The sequence below is a fragment of the Ambystoma mexicanum genome, chromosome 2q (genome assembly GCF_040938575.1).
Source record: "Ambystoma mexicanum isolate Mex_15411 chromosome 2q, UKY_AmexF1_1, whole genome shotgun sequence".
NCBI classification, from domain to species: domain Eukaryota; kingdom Metazoa; phylum Chordata; class Amphibia; order Caudata; family Ambystomatidae; genus Ambystoma; species Ambystoma mexicanum.
In genome coordinates, this window is record NC_090924.1 from 203,432,171 (window position 1) to 203,447,559 (window position 15,389).

General features: G+C 48.7%; 1 protein-coding gene across 1 annotated transcript in view; it reads right to left on the reverse strand.

Moving 5' to 3' along the window:
* SMG1 (SMG1 nonsense mediated mRNA decay associated PI3K related kinase) overlaps positions 1-15,389 on the reverse strand; it is a 2,768,248-nt gene that overhangs the window by 603,895 nt on the left and 2,148,964 nt on the right. The window contains exon 54 of the mRNA XM_069647131.1: positions 8,421-8,890. Coding sequence (XP_069503232.1) covers positions 8,421-8,890 — 470 coding nt within the window. The remainder of the gene's footprint in view (positions 1-8,420; positions 8,891-15,389) is intronic.

Here is a 15,389-nt window from a genome sequence, read left to right on the forward strand (position 1 = left end):
CCCATAGGGAATGGGTTGGTAGAAAGAATGAACCGCTTTATTAAGGATACTATTCAACTAGCTGTAGCTAATAATTTACCCTGGAGAGAGACTCTCAAAGAAGCTTGGTTACATATAGAGTCACACCACATTCTACAACGGAGGAAGAGCCATTTACGATGATGAGAGGAAGGATTGCTACAAATAGATTGAGACCAGCCTGGTTACCATTGAAAAAGAATAAAACTGTGGATATGGATGCAGTTATTAGGAGAGTAAAGGATAAACAAGAGAAGTATAAAAAATATTACGATAGCCAGAAACATGTGAAGGAAAATAGGATCGAGGTGGGTGACTGGATCAGGGTGAAAGAACCCAGAAGAGTTTTGAAAGGAGAATCTAAATATCGTCATCCACAAAGAGTGGTGAACTGTTCAAATAAATCTGTGATATTAGAGGATGGAAGTAAGTGGTCATGTGATGATATTATTATGACTGATGGAAGAGTAAAGCTGATGATGGATGACAACAACAGGATGGGGAGGAGAGACATGCTGGAGGAAAAAGAATCCACATCATCCAAAACTGCATGCTATAGCGACATGATGAACAATGTCGTCTCTGGTTTGAGACCCAGGAGAAGAGTGCCACGTGTGAAAGAAGACTTCATTTATTATTATTGAGCATGTTACATAATAAGACCCAATGTAACTTAAAGAAGACGAGACAATGTGTATCCTTTCACTTACTAATTCTTAGTGTGTTGACCCTTATCCTATGTTTCGTGCTGTTTTTATTTTTCCTTTCGCCCATGCCTTCTGTTTGTAATGATTGTGTAATTGATATTAAGGGAGGGAGATGTTATAATGTGAAGGTTAATAGAACCTTCATGAACTGTGGTTCGATGGGGCGTTCCTCGGGCTGAGATTCGATTCTTGAGGCTCAGCTGGAGGAAGGCGGACAGCGGACCACAGTGAGGGAACTCTCCAGTGTGAAATAAACAAGATACGAACTGACATAAGTGTACGATTACTTTATCGGTGATAATCCACCTAACAGACGGCACCTTGGGCAGAAATGTTGGGTGTGTCTGCAGGACTACTTTGTCCATGTGAAAGGTAGAATATGGTTCTGAGGCGACCAGTGCCTGGATTTCGCTGACCCTACGAGGTGAGGCCGACTAATAAGGCCCTCTTGATGGTGACCAACCTGATGTCTGCGGATGCCATTGGCTCAACATTTTGTGCGCAAGGGCGCCCAAGACTATGCTAAGGTCCCACACAGAGTGCAGCCTCTTGACGGGCGGGTAGAGTCTTGTGAGTCCCGTCAGATGTTTCTTGACGATAGGATTGGAGGAGGAGAAGATGCCCTCCTCTGAGTTCCCATAAGCTCTGATGGCCGTGAGGGAAGTATGGCAGGTGTCAACTTGCATGCTAGAGTGGGCGAGGTGCGCCGAGAAGGAGAGCACGTTGTCCAAAGGATCGATTTCTTTGGAGTCTGCCCAGTGGCAGAATCTGGTCCATTTGCTTTTGTGTTGGGCCCCGGTAGCCTTGCTCCTAGCGCCCTGTATGAACTCCAGATTAGCCTGCGAGAGGCTGAGGTGCTGCAGCATTACCTGCTCAGGTACCCTGCCGTGAGAGCTAGTTTCTGAGGCGCGGGGTGGATGACTCTGCCCCCTGTTGTGTCAGAAGATGTGCTGGGCCAGTCGGAAGGTGAATCGGGAGCATCTCCGAGAGGCGGAGCAGCTCCGAAAACCATGGCCTGGCAGGCCACCATGGAGCTATTAGAATGATGTGGAGTTGGCGAGACTCCTCGATTTTGCAAATTGCGTGAGCGGAAAGGTGTAGGCCTTCATGCCGTTCCACTGGAGGTGAAATGTGTCGCCCAGAGACCTGAGGGCACTTCTTGTTGTGCCAGGTGGCAAAGAGATCCACCTGGGGATGACTCCACCTGTTGAAGATCTCATGAATAACGAGGTTGTTTAGCCGCCACTCGTAATTGTTCGCTCCCAGCCTGCTGAGCATGTCTGCTTCCAGGTTGGACTCCCCGTGGGAGGTGGATTGCCATGAGGTAGATTTAGTTTTCCAGGGCCCACTCCCACATGCTGATCGCCAATCTGCACAGAGGAGGGGATCTGGTGCCTCCCTGCTTGTTGACATAGTACATGCTACATAGTACATGCTGGTCGAGTTGTCCGTCCCCTTCAGGTCCAGGGCGCACATCCAGTCCCTTGTCCAATGTCTCCGCTATAAACATTTTTTGCAGGGGTAAGGAGAGGTTGAGGGTGGAAAGGTCCAGCACAACTCCCAGGCCTGCCTGTTTCTTCTTCTGGATGGCAAAAATCCTGGAGTAAAAGCCAAAGCCTCGCTGGGAGGATGGGACTTCCTCTACTGCCTGGCTCTCTATGAGCGACTGGATATTTGCCAAAAGAGTTGCTGTCCCAACCTGTAGGAGTGGAGGGGAGGAGGGAGGAGAGGCTGGGATAGGGAGCCGGCACCCCGTGGATACTACAGAGAGGATCCAGAGGTTCGCGAAATTCTGGCACCAGAAATGTGCACGGAGAGCAAGCCTGCCCCCCACCGGACACACGTGGATCCGAAGGGGCGTGTCATGCCTTCTTTCCCTCGGAGGCTGTCGCGGAGGAGGGGGAATGGAAAAAGCCCTTACCACCTCCCCCCATTTTGTTGCTTGCGCTGATTCTGAGACGGCGATTGGGCCGGCTGCATGGATCGATGTTCCTGGAAGCCGCGGAACCCTCCGTACATACGACTCATATCAAAGCGCTGCTGAGATTGGGTGTACGATTTGGGCATGGTCTTTGTAAGGATGGATAAAGACTTGGCTGTTTGTGAGCTGTTTTTCTTTTTGTCCAGCTTTTCGTCTGTGGAGGAGTGGAAGAGGCCCCCCCCCCAGCCCCCATTTGAACGGTAGATCTAATATGCATTCCTGGACGTCAGGGTTGAATTTTGCTGCCTGGAGCCAGGCTGTCCTTCTCATGGCCGTGGTGATACAGATAGCACGGCCAGAGGGGTCAATATGGACACGGTGGATTCCATGAGGTCATGCGCCACCAGCTTGGCCTTGGCTAGCCCCGCCTTAAAGCGTGATTGGTTCTGGGTGGGGAGTTCCGGCAGGAAGTCTACAATTTCCAGACATAATCTTTGGTTGGCGGCAGCCAGCATGGCATCGGCATTGGCCTGACGCAGATGTAAGGAAGCGTTGGAATAGAGTTTCCTGCCATACGTCTCCAAGATCTTCTCCTCCTTGCCTAGCAGCGCCGCTGAGGACGACTGAGGCTTGGAGTATAGTGATGCCGCAGCGATCACAGAGGAATGTGGTTGAGGATGGGCTGAAAGTGAGAGTGTATCCCCCCCCCTCCATCTGCCTGTACTTGGCGTCCAGGCCTCGATTGACCGGCTGGGCTGAGTGGGGTTTTAGCCAGCCCTTCTTGGCCAGGGAGACTACATCGGTCTGCAGAGGAATCCCTGATTTGCCAGAGGGATGTTGTGTGATGACTTCCGTCAGAACCCCCTCTGCCAGCTGCTAGTCTTCGGGTTGAGGTAGACCCAGATACTCCGCAAGGCCAGCAAGACGTTCATGGAAGGCCCTGGCTGAGGATGGCGTGTCCGGATCCTCCTCCTCATTGATCCTGTGGATCCTGTGGAGGAGGAGGAGTAGTTGGTGCCGGAGGCTGAGGAGGCGGCGAAGTCGACTGGGGAGGCGGCTGCGCCCGGGGTACCGACGGAAGAGTCTGTGGTGCCAATAGCATTGCGGGAAGGACTTCCCTGATGGCGTTTTTGAGGATAACACCCATCCGGGGGACTTCATGAGGCCAAGGAACCTCTCGAAGAAACCCTCTTCACTGGCAGGGGGTGCTGACGGGGTAGCAGGAGGCTGCTGGAGCCGCTGCGTACCCTGCCCATACGGACGCAAAGGAAAGCTGCCCTGCGCAAATGAGTGGTAGACTGTAGGCCACCTACCTGGTTGAGGCCAGTCCCACCTTGACACTCGTTCTTCGCTGAAATCCTGGAATGGCGTCGGACGGGTGCCTCTTTCTGGCACGGCTGCCATTTTGTCGAGCTGCCTGCCACATGTTGCTCGGCCGGGCCTCCTCCAAGACTCTTGCGTGTGGATCACGAGGCCTACACTGGTCCTCAGGCCTAGGCCCGGTAGTTGTGGCACCATCGACCCAGGGGTCGGTAGAGCTGCATTTAGGCACCCCCTCAGACGTATTGCCGGTATTAGGATGTAGCCCCTCAGCCATGGTGCCGGTACAAGGGCGGAGTCCCTCGGGTGAAGACCCGGTAAAAGAACCTTCTGGTCCCTCAACATTGTCACCGGTAGGATCTGAGGATCTCTCGGCCCGAAGCTGGTAGCTGCAGCTGCCTCGGTGCACGTGCTGGTAGAAGGACCCGACCGGTCCCTCCCATGCGCAGGAGAGTCCCTGGGAAGAAGTCTCCCTTGCGGGGTGCGATGGAGAATATCGGCCCTACAGTGGGCATGGCTCGATGCTTCACAAAGTTCTTGAGGTCCTCTGGGGCATCTTCTGGAAGAGCTCCCTCCGTCTGGCCAGTCTGTTCTTCAGCGCTTTTGAGGACAGCGAGCCACACGCTGAACAAGATTGCCAACTATGGTGTGGGCCAAGGCAACATAGGCAGAGGACGTGGGGGTCTGAAGTTGGGAAAAGCCTGTTGCAGGATGGACACCTGCTGAATCCTGTAGAAGTCAACATGCGCACTGGGAGCAGAGTGACGCCTGAGGACTGAGTACCTGAATGATAAAAAGACAAAAAAGAAGAAAAAGTAGTAGTATCTGTGCATGATATTACATGGCCGAAGCCAAACCCTGGAGCGCTGGTGAATTCGGACCGTTCCCGTCGATGCGGAAAAGGGGACTGAGGTGCGGCACCAGAGGGTGGAGTCAAGGCAGCGCATGCTCCCTGGGCCGCACCCCCACGCGCCTCTAAATTTAAAGGGGAAGAAGGTTTTTTTCTGGTGAAAAAGGTTCATTCTCCCGTCCCTTAAAAGGGAAGCCCAGGCAGTATGGAGGAAAGGGGACGGGAGAGTAACGTGCATGCTGGGCCCAGGAATTGCTATAATCTTTCATCACAGCCCTGGCGAGGGGGCTCTGCCTCACTATGTTCAACGCACCATGCACTTCAAAGACCATCTTCAGATATTATTGCACTGCCCTCTGGGTATTCCATCACTAGGCAGGATCGACTCTCTAAAGGGGGAGGTGTAGCAATCATTGCCAAAGACGCCCTCTCGATTAGAAAGGTAGAGAAATCCCTACACAACAACAGCGACTACCTCCAAATCAAAATCAACATCTCTCCCCATTGTACCATTACCATTCACACTGTCTACCGCCCTCCAGGCCCAACAGGAGACTTTCAAGCCTCTCTCACCCACCTCCTCTCCGACAACCTCAAAAAACACACAAAAGCCATTCTCCTTGGGGACGTCAACCTAGGCCTCCTGGACAGCAAGGACTCAGCAGCCAAATCCCTTGACTCAGCCCTCAGGGCACTAGGATACAAAAACACCATCTTCTGCCCAACTCACACCCAGGGCAGAACTCTCGACTGGATTGCACAGCATAACTGCCCACTCATCATCACTGGAAACTCTCCCACCCCCTGGTCCGACCACCACATCATCACCTTTAGCATCCCTACCACCAGCCCCTCCACTTCCGCACCACAACCCCTGCCTCCTTGCCTCGCAAGAAGCTCCCGTCAGCTCACTAAGGAAAGGATACTGCCCTTCCTCCAAGGCCCAGCCTTCAGACCACCTTTTTCCACAGACCCAGAAACCCTCGCAACAGCCTATGATGTTGCCATCAAAGCAGCTATCAACTCCATTGCACCACTCAAACCCCGGAAATCCAAACCAACTACCCACTAACTCCTGGTTCACCCCGGACCTTCTCATACTCCGCAATGAGAAAAAGGCTGCACTTACGCAATGGCAAACATCCCACTCCGACGAAGATAAGCTGATCTTTAAAACCCGCTCCACCATATACAAAAAGGCAATCACCCTAGCAAAGTCCAAATCCTTTGAATCCAGAATCTCAGAAGCCCAATCTAGCTCAAAAGAAATCTTCGCCATCTTCAGGGAGCTGGAGACACCCACCCCCGCCCCCCAGAACTTCACCAAAGACAAAGCCTGGTGCGACGAAATACAAACGGCCATGCAGACCAAATTGAAGACTCTCCAAAGCAAAATACTGGCTACCAAACTAGCCCTACCTAATACACACATCCCTGTCCCATCACCAGCCTCGGACCCCCCCCCCCCCAACCTTTTTCCTTCAAACCCATACAGGAAAAAGATATCATCAACATAATGAGGAATATCAAACCCTCTAACTGTAAAGGGGATGCTTGCCCAGCCACCATCATCAAGGACTGTACTGAAGCGCTTGCTCCCTTCCTGACAGCTTTTGTCAATGCGTCCTTTGCAACAGGGAAGGTCCCCGCTTCCCTCAAGGAAGTCTGGGTCCGCCCTCTCTTAAAAAAACCAACTCTTGACCCAACATCCCCTAACAACTACAGACCTATCACCACTGTCCCTTTCCTCCTCAAAATATTGGACAAAGCAGCCTACCTGCAGGTCCAGCACTTCATTGAAGAGAACAAACTCCTGGGACGCCGTCAATCTGGCTTCCGCCCCAGACACGGGACGGAAACCGCCTTACTTGACCTGAAAAACCAGATGGACGATGCCAGAGACATGGGCAAACCAACACTTCTCCTACTTCTTGACTTATCCGCGGCTTTCGATCTTGTTGATCACGACGTCCTTTGCCACCACCTCTCCTCCACTGCCAAGTTCCCCCCTGACGCCACTGCATGGATCACTTCCTTCCTACAAGACAGAACCATGCAAGTATTCTCTGACCTAGCCTCCGCCTCACCCTCCTTCATACTCTGCGGTGTGCCCCAAGGCTCCTGCCTTTCTCCCACCCTGTACAACATCTTCACACGGCCCCTCTTCCTCATCCTCGACGCTATGGGTATCTCATACACTAACTATGCTGACGATACCCAGATCCTCCTTACCCTCACTGGCAACTACGACACTGACTCCTTGACCCTTAACAACCTCTACAACACCATTCAAGCCTGGATGGCAGACAATGGACTATGCCTCAATTCCGATAAGACTGAACTCCTCCTGGTAGGCTCCACCGACACACTAAGAAATCTAGACTCCCAATTCAGTCACTTCACCATCAACACCATCAAAATACCTGTCTCTGACTCAGTCAAAACCCTTGGAGTCTATTTGGATTCCAACCTATCCATGGAGAGACAAGTCAATGCAATAGCCTCCTCAGCTGCATATCACGCTAAACTAATCAACGCAGTCAGGCCCTTTCTCTCCAAAGAGAACTGCACAAACATAGCCAGAGCCATCACTGGCTCCAGGCTAGACTACTGCAACGTACTCTTCCTAGGAACCTCCAACAAAAATCTGGAAAGGTTACAAGTCATACAGAACAGTGCTCTCCGTGCAGCCCAAGGCATTGCTAAAAGAACACATCTCGGAGGCCAGAAAACTAGCCCACTGGCTCCCAATTAAGGAAAGAATCGTCTTCAAAGCTCTTACACTGACCCACAAGTGCATTCACCTCACTGCTCCCGCTTACCTCTCCGAAAGGATCCACCCTGTCTCCGCCACAAGGCCAACCAGATCACCCTATACCAACATGCTCTATGTGCCACTAGTAAAAAGAGCCAGAGCGGGGGGGTTCCAGCTTCCCATATCTTGCACCCACACACTGGAATGCCCTACCCCCCACTATCCGAGGTGAGGCCTCCCTCATCGCCTTCCGTAAAGCTATGAAAACCATCCTCTTCACATAAGGTCCCTCACATCAGCATGAATACTATACATTTTGACCCACTGCATAAGCTGGAATGTAATGACCAATCGCAGAAGCTGTAAGTATTGTATTATGTCTGTAATACTTATAATGTACCAACAACTGCTACCATTCCTGTACCTCTGTAACTAAGCTCTCACAAGTAACAGCGCCTCAATGCCCGTGGGCTGCTTGCGCGCTATATAAATCTAAATAAAAAAAGAAATTGAGGTTTAGCACTCACTGTAAAAATAATGCTGCTGTTAGTGCGATACGATTATGTAAATAAAAAGATCAGTGAAATTGTATTGCAAATTGCGAAACACAGCTTATTTTATGCCTTGGAGGTGCACCGTTGGAGTTGGTCGGCACCGAGCTGCACTACAGCCCCTGATGAAAGTTTCCAAGATCACCAGCGGAGTATCTATCAAATTTAGTAAACTGTGGAAGGAAGCAATAGATTAGAAATAGTTCTTGTGCTGAGCTGAACTAAACACATTTTAAAGTTGTAAGTGTGGGTAAATGATCAAGGAAAAGTAAGTTGGAGAAGAAGAGGTGTTTCTTACCTGAAACACTGCAATATGCAACTGTATCCGTTGAAGGCTGGTCTTACAAGAAGCAATGTTAGTTTCCAGTCTGCGTACCAAGTCATGTTTTTTCCAGGCTGTATCATAGGAGCTAGCCAGAACAGTAGCTCTGTTCATGACTAGCTGTGAAAACCTACAGATTTGAATATTGTGCTCCACAGATTTCTTGCACAGATCGTCAACAGAAACCTTGCTTTCTGCTCCAAAATCCTTGGCCTCCACTTGAGCAATGACATCCACACCCAGGGCGCTGATGAAACTACAAAGGGTAAGTCCCAGGGCTTGGGTCGGGAGACCTATTAAAAGCTGTCTGACAAATTCAGCTGTAAACGCCTTTATTGGTTTGGACATTTGATCCTCACTGAAACAGGAATTTCTATACATGGTTTTCACATTAAGCATTGGTGAAGGTCCGTTTATGGAATTTTTATCTTCAAGTGAACTTGTTCCTATAAGGAGTCAAAGAACAAACAATAAATACAATGGTAATTAAATAAAAACATTACTTGCAACAACACAATAACGTAGCAAAAGTAAAACAGTTGCTGCTTGAAAACTAATTGAACTAGCTACTTTGTACAATTATGGTAACTATAGGCTGGATTTGGAATTATGTTCTAGTTTTTATAGAGACAATGTTGACTAGTTGGTATATTAACTTCAAGGCAATCTTTAACTTGAAGTGGTACGTAACATCAAGAGTCTTCCACCTCAATCCGACATGATTAATTGCCATACCGTATTACCTCTTACCTCAGGGGTGGGTACAATCAAAATAGAAAAGGTGTGGTATGAGGCTACTTTTTTCTTTTGCAGCATAAAGCAAGATCTGTATGACGTAACCGAGCTGCTTGTCCCACTTACAGTGTCTTATTGGAGGTCTATGTCTAGAATGATTCCTAAAAGTAGCTAAAGTAGCTGTCAAAAGCCATGTAGTTGATTAGCTGTCCCGTAAATGCACATGTCTTTGAACGCCAGAGTGGTCATCATTACCCTTGTAAAGCGACAAAGCCTAGTTTCAAAATTGAAAATGTGTTTGCAAGAAGATACTTGCAAAGTTCAGATCTGAAACTATTTTTCTGAATCGCTTGCGATTTAGTGTCTTGTAAGCCCATGACACTGATTGCCCATGTCAGAACCAGGTAAGATTGTTTCAGCATGTTAGCCAAGCATACAAATAGTTTCAGTGCTTACTTCCTTTGAAATAGCTTTTTTCATACGGCCCTGTTGCACTATGCTAACTGTTAATGTCTAATACAACGTGGGTCAATCTAGACATACCAGAGTTAGCCTCTCATGATTACTTATGTGGTCCTCCAGGTGTTTCTGACTTGTCTAGAGGCTAACAATTATTAATTCTGTTATTCCTATTGATGAAACTGCTTTGGACTTTTGGGACATTTAAGAAATGTACAGATCGTTTTGTTAATGTCTGAGGGTTTGAAAGGAAATCAATTATGTAATCATTTAAGTGAAACTGGTTGCCACATTTGGAAATTATCATAGCCCTATTATGATGTGAAAGGTTGTGAGAAAACCTCAATTGCAATGGCCCTTCTTTAAGGATATGATAGCAAAGAGGAAAGCGGAATTCCATGATTACAATGTAATATTACATCTATGCATGAGTTCACATAATGGTGTGATTGTGTGTCGAATAAGTTTATTAGTAATGTTTTCTCTGATGAATACAACCTATCCTTTATTGATTTACCTCACAGAACAGCTGGAGGTGTAGATTGGACAAGGACATTTCTAAAGAAGCACCTTATGACATTACAGAAACTCCAGCCTACGGCTGCTATGGTAACATTTGAAGAGGTGTCAGAGGTAGGACTCTAGGAGGAAGGTTGTATCCAGCAGAAACCAATTAAAAAGGTAGCTATTCTTCAAATGTTTGGAATGTGAGGGAGGAAGCTTTCATTAGAAGAACCCATTCTTCTAATGAAAGCTTGCTCCCTCACATTCCAAACATTTGAAGAATAGAATATAGTAACCCAGCATCGCCCCACAGAAGAATTTAAACAGTAATGCTTTGACAAACAGTGTTCAAAGGACCAGATGGCAGCATGTTCAACAAGGGAACATCCTCTGTGGTCAGGAAGTGTTTGCCTGACACCAGGTAGAATGGCCACAATACTATCAAGGAGCTCCACAAATCCTTTGCTTACCATTTTCCCTTAAATCGGTTTATTTTTATGGAGGCCAAGGGCCCAAACAGGATTAGGAGTGAGAACAATCAATTCTCCTCTACAAATGTGTAATTCTTAGACAGGCACCAGTCCTCTTCACAGCACAGAGTAATTGGGAGAATTCCCCTAGCAACAAATGGTCAATGTAGCATCCAGGTTCCAGATATAATCAAACTGAAGTGCAACGGGTAATGAGGTTTGTCAAAGTCTGAGCCTGAGAAATGCGCAAAGCATACAATGTGCTACAAATAGGGCCTACACATTAAAACATTTAGGATTTTCGCTCATAATAGATACCGTAATACTTCCTATAGCAAAGAGATACCAAATCCTATTCCACCAAAGCCCAACTGATTTTCCTAGACTGTGCTAAGGCAAATTAAGCTGCGATAACATCAGTAGAGGTTTACCCACTGTGGTTTTAAGGGGCATCATCTGTATCCCCCGCAGTAAGTCATCGCTCTAACTCAAGTAAAAATATAATGACCATCTTTAATTAAGGCAAGTATTTTTTTTTACAGAAACTCCCGGTCTTGGGACACGACCACCAAACTTGGCACAGTATGGCAGAGTTGATGGTTAGTCTTTAACCAAAGTCAGTAGTGTAAGAATAGGTGGCAAAGAGCCTTTCAGGAATGTGATCCCAACTAAAGAGTAGCTTATGCCATTTCTTTATAGTGAGCATCTGATACAATTTATGGGTTCTCAAGCATATACAGACCCAGGAATTAGGTGATCCCTCGGAGTTCTACCTCCCAATGAAAGTAGCGCTTAATTTTAGGAAGATCACCGCCAAACATTTTACAGAGAAGGAGAAATGACTTACCGTAATGATACTTCTATGGATTCTTCTCCTGCAGATTCCTCATCTTGATAGATATTCTTGTCCAGCTCTGCTGCTCAGAAACCTTTTCGACAGGGGGGTTAGTGGACTTCGACTCGGCCATCGAAGAGTTTTGCTCGATCGCTGGTTCCGGACGGGACGTCAGGAGTTGTGTATATATATAGCACATCACTACACCCCATGCTTCAGTTCCCCCTTTTTCCCCCCATAATGGAACGCTGCAGAGGAAAACCAACGGGAGGGAAGGCTAACCAGCCTATAAACACTTAATGGGAAACATCCCAAGGGTATACCCCCAATCAATTCCAAATTGGAATAATACATTTAATTTTAAAAAACAAGCGTTTGGCCAATATAAATGTTAACCTTAGAGCCATTACTGTCTTTGGCTGTGGTAGAAGCGCTAAGCTATAAGAGCTTTCTGAGCGGGAATGGACAAGAGAGATGATGAGGAATCTGCGGTAGAAGAATCCATAGAAAGATCATTACATTAAGTAATTTCTCCTTCAATGGATTACTTTTCTCCCGCAGAGTCCTCATCTTGATAGACTCAGCAAGCAGTTAGAATAACAGGTGAGCAGAAAGAGTTAAATAGGCAGATTATGCAGAACTGCTCTACCAAACTGTGCCTCAGCCCCACAAGCACCTTTCAAAGAATAATGCTTGGTAAATGTGTGCAAAGAGGACAATGTAGCCGCACGACATATGTCCGTAGCAGGAACCCCCCTCTGTAAGGCTGTAGAAGCTGAGACCCATCTGGTTGAATGTGCCCTGATGCAAGGGGGGAAGCTCCCTGCCTGCCGACTGGTAACATTCGGATGTACACAAAATAATCCATTGCGACATGGTTTGCTTGTTAACAGCGAGACCCTTACAGGGCAACGAATGGGGCATGAACAACTGGTCAGTCTTTCAAAACTCGGACGTACGAGCAACATAAAAGCTTAAGGCTGTTTTGGGGTCAAGACGGTGGAACCGCTCTTCCTCTTTCAAGGGATGTGGGGGAGGGTAAAAGACAAAACAAAAGCAAAAGAGGTGAAACTCCAAAACTACTTTAGGAAGGAAACCAGGCCTGCCGTTGAGACTTTCTCTCAGAAAATACATAGAAACAGAGGTTTGCAGCACAATGCTTGCAACTAATCAACCCTCCTGGCTGACGTGTTTGCAACTAAGAAGGCTGTTTTAAGAGGCAACAGTAGTGCATGGGCTCGAATGGAGCTGCCAGCAAATGGGTCAAAACCAGATTAATATCCCAATCTGGGAAAACAAAGGGAATTGGGAGAAACTTATTGAGAAGGCCCTTCAGGAATTGGGCCATGACCGGAGTTGTGAAAAAAGAACCTGAATCCGGATACCTTTTGATCACAGATAATGCCGCCAAATATCCTTTGACTCTGGCAACCTGAAGGCCTGCTGAGGCCAATGACAGAAGGAACTCCCATTACTGTAGTGGTGGGGCAAGAGATGGGGGTCAATCTTGCGCTCCCAGCACCACACCTCAAATCTTCTCCACCTGCATGCGTACAAAGATCTTGTAGAAGGTCTGTGTGCAGCCAGCAACACCTCAAGTACCTCCTCCGAGACATCCCAGTCATCATACCTCAACTGATCAAAAGCAACACATGTAGGTTGAGGGAATCCGGGGTCGGGTGAAGCACTCAACCTTGCAACTGGGTCAGGATATCCGGATGCCGAGGCAACCAGTGAGGTGGGCAGAGAGATCGGGGTACCATGTTCTTCCCACCCAGCCCGGGTCGATCCACATCATGGTCGCTTCAAATCTCCAACCTTCTGAGAACCCAAGGAATGACGGGAATCGGAGGGAAGGTGTAGTGCAGAGGGAAAGTCCAGTCCACCAGAAACGCATCCCCCAGTGCCCCTTTCGCCGGGAATTCCTTCAAGCAAAACTGTTTGCACTTCCTGTTGGACTCCGTGGCGAACAGATCCACTGCAGGGGTGAGGGAGAAGACCTCTTCCAGGACTTCATGGCACACTTCCCACTCATGCGAGACCATGCTGTGCTTGCTCAGAGCATCCGCCAAATTGTTTTCTGTCCCTGCCAGATGAGCTGCTGAGACTGAGATCCGGTTCTCCAGTAACAAGAACAGCTGCTGCATCGCCTCTGCGCAGAGGGGACGGGAGCGCACGCCACCTTGTTTTTTCAAGTAGTGCATGGCCACAGTGTTTTCCGTTAGAACCAGGGCATGCTTCCCCTTGAGAGACGGGACAAAGACCCTGAGGGCTAGCGTAATGGCTCGCAACTCCAGCCTGTTGATGTAACACCTGGCTACCGTCGCTGACCAAAGACTGCCCACCTGCAAGTCCTCACAGTAAGCACCCCAACCCTTTAGAGATGCATCCGTGGCCACTCGTGTCTGAGACCAAGGAGGCCAGAAGGGTTTCCCTGCATAAGATTGCTGCGGTTGTCCCACCAGTCGAGGGCCACTTGGTTGGACACTCAGAGGATCTGTGAGGGCTTCCAGGTACTGAGACAGCTGGTCCCTTAAGAGCCACTGAAGGGATCTCATGCACAGCCTGGCCTCTGGCACCAGAAAAATACAGGAGGCCACAAGACCTAAGAGGCGGAGGAAGGAAGCCGCTGGTAAAGTGGCATAGTTCCGGAATAAATGTACCATCTGTGTTATGCTGTCGGTTCTCTCTTCGGGAGGGAAAGCCTTCCCTATCAGAATGTCTAGGACTGCTCCAATTAACTGGAGCCTTTGGACTGGTGTCACATGGGACTTCTTCAAGTTCAGGAAGGGGCACAGCTGTGCAGTAGTAGGGAAGTGTGCTCTAGATGAGACAAGCTGCCCCACTGACTTCCCCCGGACAAGCCAGTCGTTCACGTAAGGAAATATATGGACCCCAGATCTCCAGGAGGTGAGCTGAGACTACCGCCATGAGCTTGGTGAAGACTCTTGGAGCAGAGGTTAACCCAAAGGGAAGCAGTTTGAACTGATTGTGCTTGTCCCCTATGAGGAATCTAAGGAACCTCCTGCGCTTTTGATATATTGTCACGTGGAAAAACATTGACACCAGCCAGTTCTGAAGTTAGAGAGCGTGGATAAGCTCTCTCAACATCACCATCCTGAATTTGTCTTTCCACAGGAACTTGTTTGGAGCCCTGAGGTCCAGAATGGAACAGAGCCCGCCTCCTTTCTAGGGTACCAGAAAATAACAGGAATACCAGCCCGACCCTCTCTCATCAGAAGGTACCTCTTCCACGGCACCTTTCAACAACAGGGCTCTCAGTTTTTCCTGGAGCTCCTGTCCCAGTTGGATTGGATGCAGTGGAAGTCGGTCCAGAGGCTTTTTAAAAAAAGGCATACAATAACCCCAACAAATTGTCTGCAGGGCCCAGGCATCAGAAGTAATCTCCTGCCACTGGGGCCTATGTCCTGCCAACCATCCACCAACCAGGAAGTCGTGGGAGAGGAAATGAAAGAGGTTTAGAGGGCAGAGCCACCGCTAACGCGTGCCTCTAGAAGCCCCTCTGCGCCTTCCGGGACACGAAACATGCCTCTGCCCCGCCTGGCCTGCAGGAGCTGTGCTTTCCTGCCATACCATAGCGTCTATAACCTCTGCCTCTTGAGGCAAAGCTGAAGGCAGGTTGGCTGGCTGTGCAGCTAGGCCCAGCGATTTAGCGGCAAACTTAGACTCTTTACATTTTTCTAAAGAGTCATCTTTTTGACCAAAAGCATACCTACCTCAAAGAGCATGTCCAGTAGCCTGTTCTGAACATTTGGGGAGAAGCCAGATGTTTTCAGAAGGCCCGTCTCCTCATCACTACTGCTGACCCCATTGACCGGCCAACGCACTCCACCACGTCCAGGCCCGTCTGCAACGACTGCTTGGCTAACTCCTTCCCAACCTCCACCAGCCGTATAAAACCATCCCACATATCACCCTCTG